Source organism: Talpa occidentalis, unplaced genomic scaffold (assembly GCF_014898055.3).
Source record: "Talpa occidentalis isolate TD23 unplaced genomic scaffold, MPIMG_talOcc4v2.1 talOcc4.4, whole genome shotgun sequence".
NCBI classification, from domain to species: domain Eukaryota; kingdom Metazoa; phylum Chordata; class Mammalia; order Eulipotyphla; family Talpidae; genus Talpa; species Talpa occidentalis.
In genome coordinates, this window is record NW_023604295.1 from 148,396,824 (window position 1) to 148,413,736 (window position 16,913).

Below are 16,913 nucleotides of genomic sequence, written 5' to 3' on the forward strand. Positions count from 1 at the left end.
GGGGCGGCGGCCCGGGAGCCCAGGCCCGGCCCTCGGGATGGCCCTGCCCTCACAGGACGCCCCTCGCTGTGCCCCCTGCTGTCCCGGAGTGCCCCCGGCCTGCCCCACGAGGCCACTCCCTCCCGACCCCCGCCGGGCCCTCCCCGCTTCCCGCAAACCGCGGCTGCTGGGCTCGCCTGCTCCCCTGGTCACGCCCCTGCTGAGACCATCCTCGCGGCACATGGCCCCACGGAGCCCACCTGCCCAGAAGCCCCCCTCCCCGACCACCCCCCACCCCCGCAGGCCGCCCTCCACACCAGGCACAGGATGACCCAAGACTGTTGATAGAAATCCACGAAAGCACAGACTCAGAGCAAAGGACCTGGGTCCAGAAAAGGCTTTTGGGAAGCAGGAGGAGTGTTTCTGGGGCGAGTCCCTCCAGACAGGGAGTGTGGGGCCCTCGGGCTGGGGCTGTGACTGTCCCCCGGCGCCCCCACCCAGGCCTGCTGCCAGTCGGGCACTCCCACACCTGCCACCTTGAAGCAGGAAGGTGCAGGTGCCGAGGGGCCCTCACTGTCGGGGACTCCAGGACCCTCTACCACGTCCGGCCAGGCAGGGGCTTCCGGGCCGAGGGCTGCTCTCAGAAGCTGCTTCTCGAGCCTCGCGGCAGCCCGGAACCCAGCATGACTGGAGGAGGCTGTGAGGGTCCGTGGCCCCTGCAGCCTCTCATGCGCCGCTGTCCCCGCAGGTGAGCGAGGCCGAGGTCAACGGGCAGCTGGAGTCGGTGTGCGAGTCCGTCTTCAGCGAGGTGGAGTCTCAGGCCGTGGAGGCCCTGGGCCTGCCCGGATGCTTCCGGACGAGGAGCCACAGCTACCTCCGAGCCATTCAAGCTGGCTACTCCCAGGAGGACGAGTGTGTCCCCATGATGGTGCCCCCCAGCGTCACCTCCACCGTCCGCTCAGCTACAGGTGAGCACCCCCCGGCCCCAGCCCAGGCAGGCGTGTGGGGTCCCCAGGAGGCCTCACGCACACATGCGGGGCTCCCCAACCCCTCTGCCAGCCGCCACGGCATGCTGCTGTGGACATCACCTCTGTGGGTGACCTTTACCTTCCTTAGAGTAAACTCTTAGTCATCAAGGTTCTTTGAAATAATCAGTGGTAACTTTTATAAAGATTAGCGTAGGAAACATACTTTGTTGGGGGGCCCCAGGGGAGCCGGAATGTGGGGGGGGTGAGTCTCCCCTGCGCGACAAGGCCCCAAAGCAAGCGCACAGGGAAGTCCTTTGGAAGGTTACTCACCAGGAGAGTCAGGGGAGCACAGCAGAGAGTGAGGGCCAGGGCCCCAGGCGGCACCAGGCACACGTGTCCGCAGAAGCAGGAACCCAGGCCACCGCCTGCTCTGAGGCCTGCTGGCCGCTCAGCTCTGCCCTGGGTCCAGCAGCCCCAGCCCTGCTCGAGAGTCCAGCTGTGGCTCCTGGGACTGGCACCCTGGGGGACAACTCATAGGGGGCAGGGGATGTTGCTGTTCTCTGCCCCACCAGCGGAGATGCAGCTGGACACCTCTGTGTTGTGAGTGGACATTCAGTAGATGACAGTAGGGCAGTGACCCCGCCTTCCCGGCAGACCGGCCGGCCCGGCGCTTGGCGAGCAGACCCGCAGCCGGACTCGTGTCGGCACCCAGGGTGGGTGGCAGCATCACGAGGCCCTGGACGGCTGTCTGGACACCGACCTTAGCAGGTGCTGGCCACAATGGCACATCACTGCTGTCCAGGGCTGCTGCCACTCCCGCCGTCCGTGGCCGCCCCTTGCGGGGATGCGGGAATCAAGCAGGTTCAAGCTGCACTGCTCAACCCTCCTCCCGCTCTGAGATGCAGCGCCGCCCCCAGGCCTCTGCGTGTGCTGAGGGTGGCCACGGCGCGGGCCTCGGCGTGGCACCCAGCGAGGGCGGTGGCCCAGCCGAGGGGTCGCCACCTCACAGGTCCAGCCTTTGGCGGGTGGGCAGTGCCCAGCCCTGCTGCCCCAGACGGCGGCAGGTGGCCCCAGGCAGCAGGGGTGGCTGGGCTCACCCAGGCCTCTCAGGATATCCTGTTCGCGGCAGAGTCCTGGATGCGTCTCCTCCTCTGCCCTTCATGAAAGAGAAATGCGAGGCCAGAGCAGACGGCAGCTCAGGGACTACGGAGCTTTGCAACCGCGGCATTGCCATGCACCCCCCGGCGGCCAGTGAAGGGTCCTGTGCACATCATGGGTGAGAGTGAAACCCAAACAGACTTCATGGCAATGACCGGGACGGAACTGCCCATAGTTCTCATTCACACCTATCGTTTCACCAAGTGTGCTTTTGTGTCCCCCCAAAAGTGTATTTTTTCAGAGCTTCTACTGAATCTTGGCCTCGCTCTGGAGTCCAGTGCCCGAAGGCCAGGAGGAGGGCCCGGGCGGGCTGACCGAGAATCACCTCCGAGGAGAAAGCCCCCAGCGGGTTACCTGTGGGTGCCACGTTGCCACCTCACAGAAATGCAGCTGCTTCCACTGCTCCCTTTCTCAGTCCTGCCCAGGCGCTGGGCGTCACAGGCTGGTGATCTCCCTTTACCAACTGGCACGGAGACGCCGTCACCGTCTGCTTAATAAGACAGTGAAAAAGCACCAACAAAATGAAAAGATCCAGAGCTGGAAAAAAAGAAAAACAGAAGTCTGGAGGGTCACTCACCCCGCACACCCCGGGCTCCCGCCGGCGGGGCAGGATGACCATGACCTCACCCCGAGCCCCCCGATCCAGGTCCTTGGGGGATGAGCGCTGCTGGTCTGTGCGTGTGTGCGAGACACAGACGGACAGACAGCGGCGTCCCTTTGGACACATGGAACGTCTTTTATGGCTTTAAAACCAGCTCTTGACAATAATTCCCAAAAAGTCGTGTTCGGAAACACCGGCAGTGATTATTTTGAAGAATGAGATTAATTTCACTGCTTCTTTGGAGGACTTGAGAAACCATAGCTGGTGTCGGGGGCTTCGCCTCGCCAGCCGCAGCGTCCATCTAGTGATGAGATCCAAGCTAGGTCTGAAATGTGCTGAAGACTTTGGGATTCGCCAGGGAGTGGCCTCCTTGTCTGAGGGGCCCGAGCGCGTCTGTTTTGCAGGCACCCTGGGGGATGGCAGGACGTGGCCCCGGGCCCCTGCTGGACTCCTGCACAGGCCTGGACCCGCGGTCCCTCCCTCGCTGCCCGCGTGGCGGCCCCGTGAGTGGACGCCTGGTTCTGAGATCATCTCACGTCACTTCACACGTGGTTTCTTCCTCATCTGGGAAATGATTCTCAGACAGATGGACGTCTCTAAATATGCATCTCACCCGACGTTTCTGGGAAGGAAACATTATTGATGTCTTGGAGGAAAGGGCTATAAAATTAGATGGTAATGATTTTTCTCTGGGTCAGAAACTACCCCGCATGTGTCACGACTGAGTCTAGAAGCCATTAAAACAAGGGGAAAATCCACACCAAGCCTGGTCGACGAAAAGCCGGCTGTGCAAGGCCAGGCTCTCCGGGCACCAGCGTGCCACCCCCGGGGTGACCTGAAACAGTGTGGATGGGTGGCTGTGCCAGCTCTCCACTCTTGGGGGCCCAGGGCATTAGGGAGGCCCAGCGAGAGGCCTGGAGTGGCTGCCCCAGGGAGAGGTGCCAGCAGCCCACGCTCCCTCTGGTCTTGAGGGGAGGGGCAGGAGGCTGCGCCAGCTGTCGCTGCCCGAGGTCCAATGCACAGAAGGGGTGGAGGCTCCCGTGAATGCCCCCAGATGGCCTCAAGGGTCCTGGAGAGCGGGACAGGTAGCCTTGGGCTGGCACGCCCTTGGGGCTGTGTACCCCTGGGCATCAACACAAAACATAGGAGACTTTAATGGGAAGGAACTTTAATACAATTAGGAAACAACACAGGAAAGGCAAAGAATATAGTTTCTTTTTTTTTTTTTAAGATTTATTTATTTATACAAGAACTGCGGTACAGGCCAGAGGCACGGGAGGGTGAGAGGATTCACCAGAGACAGAGTGGAAAACACAACGGGCAGACTGACGAAGTACACTGCTGAGGGGAGCAGCGGGCGAGACAGGGGAGGTCTGCCGCGCCATGTGGGATTCTCGACGGCGGGCCGGGATTGAACCTGCGCTGCAGAGGCTGCAGACACCTTTACAGTGCTGCGCTCAACCACCTGTGCCACCGGGGAGGCCCAAAGAACACAGTTTCTAAATCAAGCACCCGGAGTCACCCGTCCCCTCAGGGGTAAAAGTCCACCCAAGCAGGATTGGCCTAGAGCAAGGCCCCAAAGCTGCCCCAAGTCTAAAGCACCTTCCAGTGAGGACCCACATAAAAGCATCAGAAACAACCAGAGAAGTCTGGGAAGAAAAGAGCAAAATCAAAATCAAGACAAAAACTGCCGTTGTCACCTCCTGAGTCACCCACGTCTGTGTCACCCAATCCCTGACCACAAGGCAGCACAATTTCTCCATGTGTCTCTCAGCTCCACGTGCCTCCTCCAGGTCTCCTTCCCGCTCTGTCCTGCTCTTTCCTTCCCAGTCTCCTCTGCAAGCTCCTACTCTCCCTGCTCAGCTCCACCCTCCCTTGGGTGGGGCAAGGAACCTGGAAACTCCCCCTTCCTGGGGACCCCTCTGTGACAGTATCTGGTCACTTGCGTCCCGGTGAGACTTGCACGGCTATCTGGGGGTGTCCGTGGGCTTGCAGACCTGGCACTCACGGAATCCAGCTGAGCTAGACATGGTGCCTGGGCGTGTGCCTGAAGCGCTTTGTGTGCAGGGGCGGGCCATGGGCCTGGACCGGCTGCCGTCGTGCATGGCCATGCCCTGACTGTGTCCACCTTGCACAGTTACCACCTCCCAGACGACCGGATGGAGCAGCTGGGGTCGCCCAGAGTGTGCTCCCGTCCCCTGGACCGCCAGCCTGTGGGCCGCAGCTCTCCAGGAAGCCTCTGCCTTCATGCGCTCAGGTTCTGCTCACCCAGGACGGACAACCGATGCTTAGTTCTTCCGTCATAAAATTCAGGCTCATTCAGCCGGCTGGGCAGCAGGCAGATCTGTTGTCTGCCTGGATAGCCTCCCTGGGGCGGGCCGATGCCTGGAGGCGACTGGCCTTGGTGCCCAGCTGGTGCCTGCGGTGTCTCCAAATCTGTTTCTCTCCCACGTGGAGTGTGTTATCCTCAAGACTTAGGTATTTATTGTTATTTGTTTCTCTTACATCTATGGTTGGGCTTTTGCGGACGTTACAGAGAGATCTGTGAAGAGATAAGGATTTCCGGGGCTTGACTGAGCACCTCCCCCTCAGATCCCGAGGGCAGGAACCCCTCAGAGATGCGGCCAGCACCCCTCAGCCCCTTCCAGATGTCCAGTGTCTTCGAGAGAGGTTGGCTGACCTGAAACGGTGTGGATGGGTGGCTGTGCCAGCTCTCCACTCTTGGGGGCCCAGGGCATTAGGGAGGCCCAGCGAGAGGCCTGGAGTGGCTGCCCCAGGGAGAGGTGCCAGCAGCCCACGCTCCCTCTGGTCTTGAGGGGAGGGGCAGGAGGCTGCGCCAGCTGTCGCTGCCCGAGGTCCAATGCACAGAAGGGGTGGAGGCTCCCGTGAATGCCCCCAGATGGCCTCAAGGGTCCTGGAGAGCGGGACAGGTAGCCTTGGGCTGGCACGCCCTTGGGGCTGTGTACCCCTGGGCACAGTGGTGGGGCAGGAGGGAGGAAAAGCAGGTGTGGCTCTGGCAGGGCACCAGGGTCATCACCCGCTCCTTGTGCATGAGCCCGCCCAGAAGGCACCGCCGTCCCGACTGGGCGGTCGCTGCGAGCTCTGTCCCTCAGTGTCAGCAGGTGCCCGCGAGGCTGCAGACGCCGCCGAGGCACCAGGCCTCCCGGTTCTCTCGGGCAGAGCCGGGCGACTGCGCTGGGCTGGGTGTCCGGGCGCGGGCAGGAGCGCTGGCTGACGAGGTTTTCTTTCCCCAGCTGTCCCGTATACAAACTACAAGAAGACGCCACCCCCCGTTCCTCCCCGGACCACCTCTAAGCCCCTGATCTCGGTGACCGCCCAGAGCAGCACCGAGTCCACGCAGGACGCCTACCAGGATGGCCGTGCCCAGCGGGGCACCCCTTGGGCCCAGGACGGCCGAGGCCTCTACGACTCCACAGAGAGCCTGGACAGCACCAAGGCCCTGAGCCTGGCCCTGGAGACGGCCGCGGCCCAGCGCCTGGAGGGTTCAGCCCGCACCAGCGACAAGGCCATGCTGGCCGCCAAGGCCGAGGCCTTCCTGCAGAGCCGGCACGCGTCGGTGGGCATCCAGGTACCGCCCTCCCGCCGGGCCCTCCCGCGCGCAGGCCAGGCCCCGCCCCGCCCGCCAGGCCCCGCCCCGGCCCCAGGCCCCGCCCCGCCAGCCAGGCCCCGCCCCGGCCCCAGGCCCGCCCTGCCCCCAGGCCCCGCCCCGCCCGCCAGGCCCCGCCCCGCCCGCCAGGCCCCGCCCTGCCCCCAGGCCCCGCCCCGCCCGCCAGGCCCCGCCCCGGCCCCAGGCCCCGCCCCGGCCCCAGGCCCCGCCCCGCCCCCAGGCCCCGCCCCGCCCCCAGGCCCCGCCCCGCCCGCCAGGCCCCGCCCTGCCCCCAGGCCCCGCCCCGGCCCCAGGCCCCGCCCCGGCCCCAGGCCCCGCCCCACCCGCCAGGCCCCGCCCCGCCCCCAGGCCCCGCCCCGCCCGGCCCCGCCCCGCCCCACCCGGCCGAGTCGCGGGGCTGCCCGGCGCAGGGCGGCTCTGGGCCGCGATCTGGTTTCTCAACACTTCTGAGTTCCAGGCCCAGCAGTTGAGGGGAGAGGCCCTGGGGGAAAGCGGTAGAGGAGAGGAAACCCTTTTCGCACAAAACGAGGGTCGCCATGGGCTCAGGCGCCGGGCAGAGGCGCTCCCAGCGGCCGGGGTGCGGCCGAGCGGCCACCCGCGCCGACCTCGAGCCTGAGCCCGGGGGGGACCCGCGGTCCCGCCCGGACTCGCCGGGGGCCTCCCCTGCCTCCACGCGGCCCGCCCGTCGGGGGCCAGAGGCGGACAGTGCCGGGCGGGCACACCCTCCTGCCAGGGACCCGGCCCTGCCTCCGCGCGCTCTGGCCAGGGCCGTGGGCGCCGCAGCCTGCAGACGCGGCCCTCCCTCCTGCACACCCTCGCCGCCCGTGTGGCTGGGAGTCTGACCCCGAACCCCAGGGCCCCGGGGGGGAGGGCGAGGAGCCAGCCGGGGCGCGGGGGCGCGGGGGCGCCGGGCTGCCGCGCCAGGCCCCCACACCGTGGCTCCGTTGTTTTGTCCAGGACTCTGAGCTCCCAGACCACCAGCCATACCCAAGGTCAGATGTAAGTACCAGAGCCACCGCGCCCGACCCGTCAGAGCCCACACGGCCTGTCTGTGCCCTCGCAAGCCTGCGGCCGGGGCCTGTGCTGGGCAGGCCACTGCGGTGGGGCCCGGCCTGCCCCTGGCCTACCCTGCGGACCAGCAGCAGCCCCGGCCCCATGCTGACGCTCCCACACACCAGGAGGGGTACCGGGCGGTGGGCCACACACCCTGCTGCTGCCCCTCGGGCCGCCCACCCGCCCAGATGGAGCAGGGTGCAGTGGGGCATGGCTGGACACCCCAACCGGGCTGCCACGGTGGGGAGCGCCACATCCTCCCGCAGTTCTCGCGGAGCCCGGCCCTGGGCTGACCAGACCTGCTGCCCTGCTGCCAGGCTCCCGCCACACCCAGCACCCCAGGCCCCAAAGCTCTCCCGACGCCACCCCACCTGTCCCCTGAATGCCGGGCTGCACGTTGCCCGGGGGCCTGCCGTGGCCGCTGTCAGGCATGGACGTGGGGAGGCTGTGTCCCCACCGCAAGGAGCTCGTCCCCTACACGGCCCAGTGGGCAAGAGGGCGTCGCCCCAGAAATGTTTGGAGGAAGCAGGGACTCAGGAGAGTGGGGACCCTTTAGGAGGCAAGTCAGGGCCAAGGAGAGGGCAGGGCAGGTGATGCACCCTCATGGGCAGCTCCACATCACGGCTCGTGTGTGCACATGGTGCGTGCCCCACCGGCCCCGGCTCAGTGTGTGCTGCCTGGCACACCTGCGCACACACCCTCCTCCCCTCCTGCCGTTTCCCTCGAGGGCGGGGGCACGGGCACCTCCTGGACGCAGGTCAGCGGCGAGTCTGGGAGAGGTGCAGTGATTGCAGCTCGGCCCTCGGGGTCTCTCCTGGAACCCACCTGTTTCTCTGAACTCTCAGTCCCCTTGGCCGCCCATCCCACGGGGACAGCCTGCAGTGCCCCCTACAGCACACTGCCCGTCCTGCACCCGCCTCCCTCCCGAACTTCATAAGTCACCAGGGCTGCGCACAGGGCGTAGAGTCCAGCATCCCCTGCCACGGAGACGCCCGTCCCCACAGACACATGGGGCCCCAGACACGGGGGGCCGAGCCCCACCAGGCAGGCCCGCCTGAGGGAGCAGGGAGCCCGCCGCCCAGCTAAGGCCTCATCGTTCTGTCCATTTTGTATTTTTTTAAAGATTTATTCATTTATTTATACAAGCACTGGGTACAGTCAGAAGCGCGGGAGGGTGAGAGAATCCACCAGAGCCAGAGCGGGGAGCAGAGCAGGCAGAAGGACCGAAGGACACTGCTGAGGGGAGCAGCGGGCGGCAGGAGAGGTCTGCGCGCCATGTGGGACCCTCGGTGGTGGCCGGGGATCGAACCAGCGCTGCAGAAGCTGCAGGAAGCTTCACAGCCCAGCGCTCAACCGCTGCGCCACCAGGGGAGGCCCGTTCCATCCATTTTGGACGTGGGGTGGGGTGGACTCGGGATGGCTCACTGACAGGCCCCTCGCGTGGCTTGGGCGCCATGGCTGTGCTGGCCCATGCCAGCTCCCCAGCACCGACACCATGTGAATGGGTGTCCGTGTCGGGGCGTGGCCCCGAGTGTGCCCTGCTCACTAGCCCCGTCCCCTCAGCTCCCCTGAGAACAGAGCCTGGAAAAGCCCCACACCATCGTCAGGATTCGGGGCCACCGCATCCAAGAAGTCCCAGTAAGAACCGTGACTGCCCTGGACTCCCCTGGGCGCCCTGTGGCTCCCTATCTGGCGCCCCTGCTAGGACTGGCCCGGCTGGTCGCAGCGACTGGCAGACGGGTCCAAGCGGCACCAGGGAATGGTGCGAGCCGTGCCAGGGCGTCCCTCCCCGGGGCGGGCAGCAGCTGGCCAAGTGCAGCTGACAGTTGGACAGGCAGGACTGGGCGGGTGGCCGTGAGTTGTCCGGGGCACGAGCCTTTAACTCTGCAGCCAGCGCATGGGGCACTTGAGCCGCAGCCTGAGACAGGGGTGGCTGACGCAGGCCGGATCCCTCCTTGGGTCCACCAGCTCCTCTTCAGCCCCAGCGCCGCAGGCACCCCAGCATGGCGCCTGCCGTGAGCCAGGAATGCTCCCGGCAACCACAAAGCCCCTCAACCCCAGCTGCCCGCCGCAGGGCCCAGCACCCTCCTGCCCCGGCCCCGCAGTCAGGTGGTCCTCAGGGCAGTCCCTAGGGCCTCTAAGGGCATCGGACCCTCCCCGTGGCTGTGCCATTTGGGGAGGGTCAGGCCCGGGTAAGACGCCGCCGGTGTTTTCTGTGGGTGATCCAGTGACTGACGGCCCTGCGGTGGCCGACTGGGGGCTCGAGGCTCTCGGGTGCACGTCACAGCGCTTACCACTGAGGCGATGCCACGGGTCCAGGAGACATGGGCCAGGCGCCGTCGCCAGGACGCGCACGTAGGTGGGGTGGGTCTGTGGGCTGCCGCGGCCAGCCCCGCCCGGGGCCAGGGTGGAGACCTGCCGGCGCACTGCCCCTCTCCGTGTCCCTGCCTTGGGCGGCCTGCCTGGCATGGCCGGCACCTTCCCTGTCCGCTGTGGTCGGGGTCCCTGGAAGGCGGCGCCAGCCAGGCCAGCTTCTGCCGGAGCTGAGGGGCGGCTGTGCCCACGAGGGGTTAAAGCCCAGTGCAGCGTGGGGCCCTGAGAGAGGCCAGGAGAGGCTGCGGAGGCCCCATACCCCCCCCACCCCTTCACCCTCCACGGCGGCGCTGCCCGGCCGCACCACGTCCCACCAGGCGTGTGTCGTGCTAATGCGCCTATTTGTGTTGTCCAGGTGGAGACGGCGACCGACTCGGACACGGAGAGCCGGGGCCTGCGGGAGTACCACTCGGTGGGCGTGCAGGTGGAGGACGAGAAGCGGTAACTCGCGGGCCCCGCGTCCTGCCTTCCCGGGCGGCCACGTGGCCGCTGCTGTGGCCCGGCCCGAGTCCGCACCCGCCCACGTCCTGCCTTAGAGCAAGGCGGTGCCCGCTGCGAAGGGACTCCCCACCGGGAGCACCGCGGCCCAAGGGGAGTGGACGCCAGGTGGGCGTCCGCACTCACACCAGGGCACAGCGGGCAGGGCCACTGCCGACAGCCAGCTGCACGGACGGACACTCAACTCACACACACGCACACACACACGCTCACATGTGTGCTCACACACATACACATATGCTCCCTCTCACAGTGTGCACACTCACATGTACATACGCACATCTACTCACGCATGTGCACACCCACATGCATACTCACACGTGTGCACACACATACACAGATATGCTCACAGTGTTCACATTCCACATATACACGTGCATATCCGCTCACACATGCACACCTCCACAGCACACACTAACACATATACACATGACCACATGTACACACGTGTGCACACTCACACACCTGCACACATCAGCTCACCTGCCCATACGTATACACACCCACACACACGTGTTCACACATATGTGCAACCCTCACGATACTCATGTGTACACAAGTGCTCACGCAGAGATGTACATCCCTGCTCACATGTGTGTGCATGTGTGCACTCAGAACATTCACATAACACACAGTCACACGCATATACATAAACACTTCACATGTAACACACGCCTATAACCAGGCACACTCACACCCACACTCAAACCCACAGGCCTCCCCCGAGACTATCCGGTCTCCACTGACAAGCTCATCCCCGCCAGTCCTCTCGGTAACGAACCCTGTGACGTCCAACAGACTGTGCCGATGTTCCAAACGCCTGCGGGGTCAAAATTTGGATTCACTACTTTGCCAAAAGACTTAGAAGGGATCCCAGGTTATTCAGAGAGGAATCCTGTGCTGCCTGTGATAGGCTCGTCCCAAGCTCCGCGGCGGGGACGGACGGTCACTCGGCAGCAGGCCTTACTTTACATGGGAGCAGCAGCCTCGCTTTACATAGGAGCAGCAGGCCGCAGCTTCCATAAGGAGCCACAGGCCTCGCTTTCCATAGGGGCAGCAGCCTCGCTGTTCATAAGGAGCCACAGACCTCGCTTTTACATGAGGAGGCGGCGGGCCTGCTTTACACAGGAGCAGCAGGCCTCGCATTACATAAGAAGCAGCAGCCTTGCTTTACATGAGGAGCAGCAGGCTTCGCTTTACATAGAAGCAGCAGCCTCGCTTTACATAGGAGCAGCCTCGCCTTACATGAGAGCAGCAGGCCTCACGTTGCATACGAGCAGCAGTCCTTGCCTTACATGAGGAGCAGCAGCCTCGCTTTACATAGCGGTAGCAGGCCTCGCTTTAATGAGGTGCAGCAGGTCTCACTTTACAGAAGGAGAAGCAGGCCCTGCTTCCAAGCAGATGGCAGTGGAGCTGCGGAAGGCTCAGGTTGTGCAGGAAGGTGGCCTTTCTGGACAGTCGCTGGGGTCCCGTCATTCATTGCCTCCCACAGTGACCCTAAATCTCTCGGGATTATTTGCACTGAGTTGCCCAAGTGCAACTCATCGGGATGAAAGCCTTCCTCTCCCCAGGTGTGGCGGCCGGGCAGGCGGCAGGGCCGGCGGGCGGCGGGGCCAGGGGATGGCAGGGCCGGGGGGTGGCAGGGTCGAGTGGGGGTGGCAGGGCCGGGGATGACGGGGCCCAGGCCGGCGGGAGCGGGGGGCTGCGGGCCGGCTCTGCATGTCTCCCCTGCTCTGCAGACACGGGCGCTTCAAGCGCTCCAACAGCGTGACGGCCGCCGTGCAGGCTGACCTGGAGCTGGAGGGCTTCCCGGGCCCGGTCCCCACGGAGGACAAGGGGCTGCAGTTCGGCTCCCCCTTCCAGCGGCGCTCGGAGCCCAGCACCCCCACCCAGTACGGGGCGGTGCGGACTGTGCGCACCCAGGGGCTCTTCAGCTACCGTGAGGACTACCGGGCGCCCGTGGACACCACCAGCCTCCCGGCGCCCGAGCCCTGGCTGGAGCCAGCCGTGGAGCCGGTGGACAGTGGCCGCATGTCCCCCTGCCGCCGGGACGGCGCCTGGTTCCTGCAGCTGCTGCACTCGGAGACCAAGCGGATGGAAGGCTGGTGCGCCGAGATGGAGCGGGAGGCGGAGGAGAAGGACCTCTCTGAGGAGAGTAAGCAGCTGCCTTGTGCGGGGTCAGGGCTGTCCAGGCGGGTACACGGCCAAGGCCTCCTGGCGACGGGGTCTGGGCCTCCCAGAGCGCCCTGCGTGGGCCCAGGCGAGCGTGTGGGCGAGCCGGGGCCCAAGGCTGTCCTGGTGGGCGCCGCTCCCTCCCTCCCTCGAGTTCTCTAGCGACTGGATATGTTGGTTTTCTAAAACCGCGTGGCCCCGCATTTGGGGGAGTCGCGCTGGCATCACGCCAGACACCCAGAGGGCGCGCAGCACTTCCGGCCCCGTGCATGGGTGCCCTGGCAGTGGGCCAGGCCCCCCTCGGCTGGAGCCCTATCGGCCAGCCCCTCCCGGCCCAGCGGCCCCTGCTCTCTGCCTGCAGGTCCAGGCAGGACACCGAGGCCCTCTGAGCCCCCCGCCGCCCGCTGAAGAGTCTGCTGCTGGGGGCGGCTCTGCAGGGGCGGCTGCCAGGCACCCGCACCCCACACGGGCCTCTGCCAGGCCTGGCGCTGCCCAGAGGAGCGGGCCCTGAGTGCGCACCCCTCAGGGCCTCTGGGGCCTGTCAAGGCTGCGAGCCATGTCCGACACGGTGCCGTGGGCTCAGCACAGACCCCAGGCAGGCTGGCCTCCCGGAGGGGCCGAGGCGCCGGGCCGGGCTAGCTCTCCCGCGCAGGCTGACGTGTCGCCTGTCCCCGCAGCCCTCGGCAAGATCAGGAGTGCGGTGGGGAGCGCCCAGCTGCTGATGTCCCAGAAGTTCCAGCAGTTTTACTGGCTCTGCCAGCAGAACATGGTGAGTCGCCTCCTGGGGCCTGCCGGGCTCAGCCAGACGAGGTGGCGCCCAGGGCTCCCAGCGGGGGCACGCCCCTACCTGGGGTGGGGAAGCCGCTGAGGGCTCCGGGGCTGGACGGGAGGGCAGGGTGGGCTGTTCCGACCCTGGGCGGGGAGTAAGCTGCTCCCAAGACTGACCAACGTACCCAGCAGCTCACGGCCTGCAGGGGACGTGACGGGCAGCGAGACCTGGCTCCGTGCCCCTGGGCGACTGGTGCTCTGGCCCAAATTCAGCCCTGGGGCCCAGACAGGAGCAAGAGGCCACACAGGTGTGCAGCTGCCTAGCCCTCTGCACACACCTGTCAACATCCATGTACACACACGAGCACAGACATGTATCTGCCTATTTACACGGACATGTGTGCACTGCAGCTGTGCTGGGTCCATGTGTAGATAGAGGTGCATGGCTTGTGTGCCCATACACCTGTGCGCAAATACACCTGTGCTCCCATACACCTGTGTGTATACACCTGTGAGCACACACACCTGTGCTCACATACACCTGTGCGTGCACACTGGCCTTCAGCCGACTGAAGCACGCCTTCATCTGGTATTTTTCCGGGAAATATCTAATCATGCTCACGTGGCTGGTGGTGCTCCGGTGCCGGCTGCCCTTCCCCATGGGGGTGGCCACTTGCCAGCACTTCGGGTCCCAGGAACGACTCTAACAAGTCCCTTCTCTTAGACACGTGGCCCTGCTCCTACTCCCCACATACAGACTCTGCGGTGGGGTCAAGCCCAGAGCCAGAGGCTGATGGTGCCTCCAGGCTGAGGCCGCCCGGGGCGGTGCGGGGAGGGGCTCGGGCGAGGAGGCCGGAGCCCCAGGAGGGACCAGCCCTCTCGGCAGGAGCCCTACCACTGCCCACCGAGGACCCAGGGAGGATGCATCTGTGACCCTCCCAGCCGTGTCCTCCTCCCAGCCCCGGGCCTGACAGGCGCTGCGCGGCGAGTGGACTAGACACGGGGGCGGCCCACAACGGGCTCCCAAGGCCCGGCCCTGCTCACGGGCCAGGCATGCCCCCACCGCTGGCCCAGGGACGCACTGGCCTGGCTGCCCAAGCCTGCTGCTGAGAGCAGTCTGGTGCACAGGAGGGGGAGCAGGGCGCCGCCCTGGGGCACTGACCGGCAGCCGAGGCCACAGTCCTGGGGGGCCCTGGGGGCTGGACGTCCGCGGACGACGTCACTGTCCTGCGGGCCAGGGCGCCCTCCAGCCCCGCCCTGACCTCCCTGCCCCAGCCGCGCCTTTCCTGGGACTGGCGGCGCCTGAGCACAAGGCCTCCTCACAGCGCCGTCAAGTGGACGCTGCTGGGTCCTGCGGGGACGGCACTGTCGGCCGCGGCGGCTCCCAGCCTCAGCCCCCTCTCACTGACCCGCGTGTGTCCCCAGGACCCCAGTGCCATGCCCAGGCCCACCTCCCAGGACCTGGCGGGCTACTGGGACATGCTGCAGTTGTCCGTGGAGGACGTCAGCATGAAGTTCGACGAGCTGCAGCGGCTGAAGCTCAACGACTGGAAGGCCGTCGAGTCCCCGGGGAGGAAGGTGAGCCCGGTGGCATCCCCCGTGGGCGTGAGGCCACGTGTGTCCGCGCGGCTGTGTGTGCTCCTGGCCGCGGGGCTCCACATGTGCGTCCATAAACTGCTGGCTCTGCACGTGTGTCCATAAACTGCTGGCGTGTGCATGCGGACTGTGCACACATGTGCTCACGTGTCTGTCTACACGGCATGGGTGTGTGCACTGTGCACGTGTTCACAAGTGTTCAGCGCACACATGTGTGTTGTCCCATTTGTGTTTCCTTGTTTCGTGTGTTTTCATGTGTGTGTTCATAGTATGTTCCTGTGTTGCCATGTGTGTGGTTCTGCATGTCTGTGTGTGGTGTGTACATGTTTATGCTGCATGTATGCATATGGGTGCGTTGTGTGAGTGCGCACATGCATGAGTGTGCATGTGCCTTGTGTGGTGAGTGCGTACACGTGTGAGCACGTGTGTGTGCACTTGTGAGCACACGTGTTTTGTGTAAGGGCCTTTAAGCTCTTAATGAAAAGCTGGCTGTGGCCCCTGTGTGTCCCGGAAGTTGGCTTGTGGCCTCCTGACCAGGGGAGTGCTGACCAGACCAGGGCCTGGGGGGACCACGGATGAAGGTGGGGGTCCCTGGCCTGCAGAGGCCAGCCAGGGTGCCCCGGCACCTGCCTCGCAGCCGCCGGGCGCCCTGACCCACCCTCGCCTGTGCTGCTTTTCAGGAAGAGCGGAAGATCCCCCCTCCGATACCAAAGAAGCCCCTCAAAGGGAGATTTCCTATCACGAGAGAGAAGTCTCTGGACCTGCCGGACAGACAGCGCCAGGAGGCCCGGAGACGGCTGATGGCGGCCAAGAGGGCTGCGTCCTTCCGCCAGAACTCCGCCACCGAGCGTGCGGACAGCATCGAGATCTACATCCCCGAGGCCCAGACCAGGCTCTGAGCTGCTGCCGCCAGCCCCGGAGCCACCCCATCCTGCCACCGCCCCCTCTGCTGTGTCCCCTGTGCCGCACATGTGCACGCGCGTGCACATGCACACACCACACACCTGTGCAAATACATCACATCTGCACATCACACAAGCACATGGCACACCCATGCACGCATGCCACACTACACCCACACCCACACAACACATACACACGTGTGCACACCACACACCATGCACAAGCCACACCTCCACACGCACAGCCTGTGTGCACACGCCACACGATGCCACTCACACACACAATGCACTGGCCACATGTGCACATACCTGTGCACATGCGTCATGCAGGCGTGCACACACCACACGCATGCACACTCCACACCACGCACACCCGCGAGCCGGTGCGCCCCCGCGCCCGCGCTCACACCACCGCGATCCCGCCCGGGCGCTGCAGGCGGGCGCGGACCCCGCTGCGAGCTCTGGCTCAGGGGACCGGAGCCCTCTGGACACGAGCCCGCCGACATTGGTTATTTATATTTTTATAAACGGTGTGACGCGCGGGGCGAGGACGGCAGCAGCTGCGGGGGGCCGGGCCGGAGCCCGGGCAGCCCTGGGCGCGGGGCGGCGCCGCGGTTTTTACTCCTTTGTCACTTCAGCGGTCGCGCGGCGCGTCCTTTCGCCTGACCGGCCACGCGCGCCCGGACCCGGCGGCGGCCCCAGGCCCCCCGCGGGACAGCGCTGCCCCCGGCCGCCGCCCGTCGGGGCTCACGACGCGACGTGGGCCGAGCAGCCCCTGCCGCGGGGGCGACGCCTCCCCGGGCGCACAGGCCCGGGCGCGGCCCTCGGACACGCATGACCCGCCGGCCGCGGGCCGCTCGCCCGGGCCCGACTCAGCCCCGCGCCCCCGCCCCGTCGCGGCCGCGGTGGACGCGCCTCGGGGCTCGCGGGGCAGCAGCGCGAGGCCGCGCCAGAGCATGTTCAGCTTCAGAGTCTACTTTTCTAAGCCGAGTAGGTAAGAGCCCCGCTAGGACACTGGACACGAGCCTCAGACCCGGTATATGTTTTACCAAACAGCCTTAAAATATATTTGGAAGCAAAAATCAGTACGAATGTATATCCTTGAAAAATGCAAAAAAAAGGCCCTGAACTATTCTTCTATCACGAGCCCCGCGCCCCGGAGTGTCCGAAGCATTTTTCTACCTGAATAAACACCTGAACCGAGTCGTGTCCGGCGC

The 16,913-nt window shown here is 65.5% G+C and overlaps 1 protein-coding gene across 1 annotated transcript in view; it reads left to right on the plus strand.

Moving 5' to 3' along the window:
* The window catches only part of DLGAP2 (DLG associated protein 2), a 31,053-nt gene extending 14,983 nt beyond the window's left edge, over nucleotides 1-16,070 (plus strand). Inside the window, 8 exon segments of the mRNA XM_054701138.1 lie at nucleotides 728-947; nucleotides 5,961-6,295; nucleotides 7,292-7,333; nucleotides 10,116-10,201; nucleotides 11,998-12,413; nucleotides 13,108-13,199; nucleotides 14,624-14,776; nucleotides 15,475-16,070. Of these exon segments, the coding sequence (XP_054557113.1) occupies nucleotides 728-947; nucleotides 5,961-6,295; nucleotides 7,292-7,333; nucleotides 10,116-10,201; nucleotides 11,998-12,413; nucleotides 13,108-13,199; nucleotides 14,624-14,776; nucleotides 15,475-15,693 (1,563 nt within the window). The 3' untranslated portion in view covers nucleotides 15,694-16,070.
* The last annotated feature ends 843 nt before the right edge of the window (nucleotides 16,071-16,913 follow it).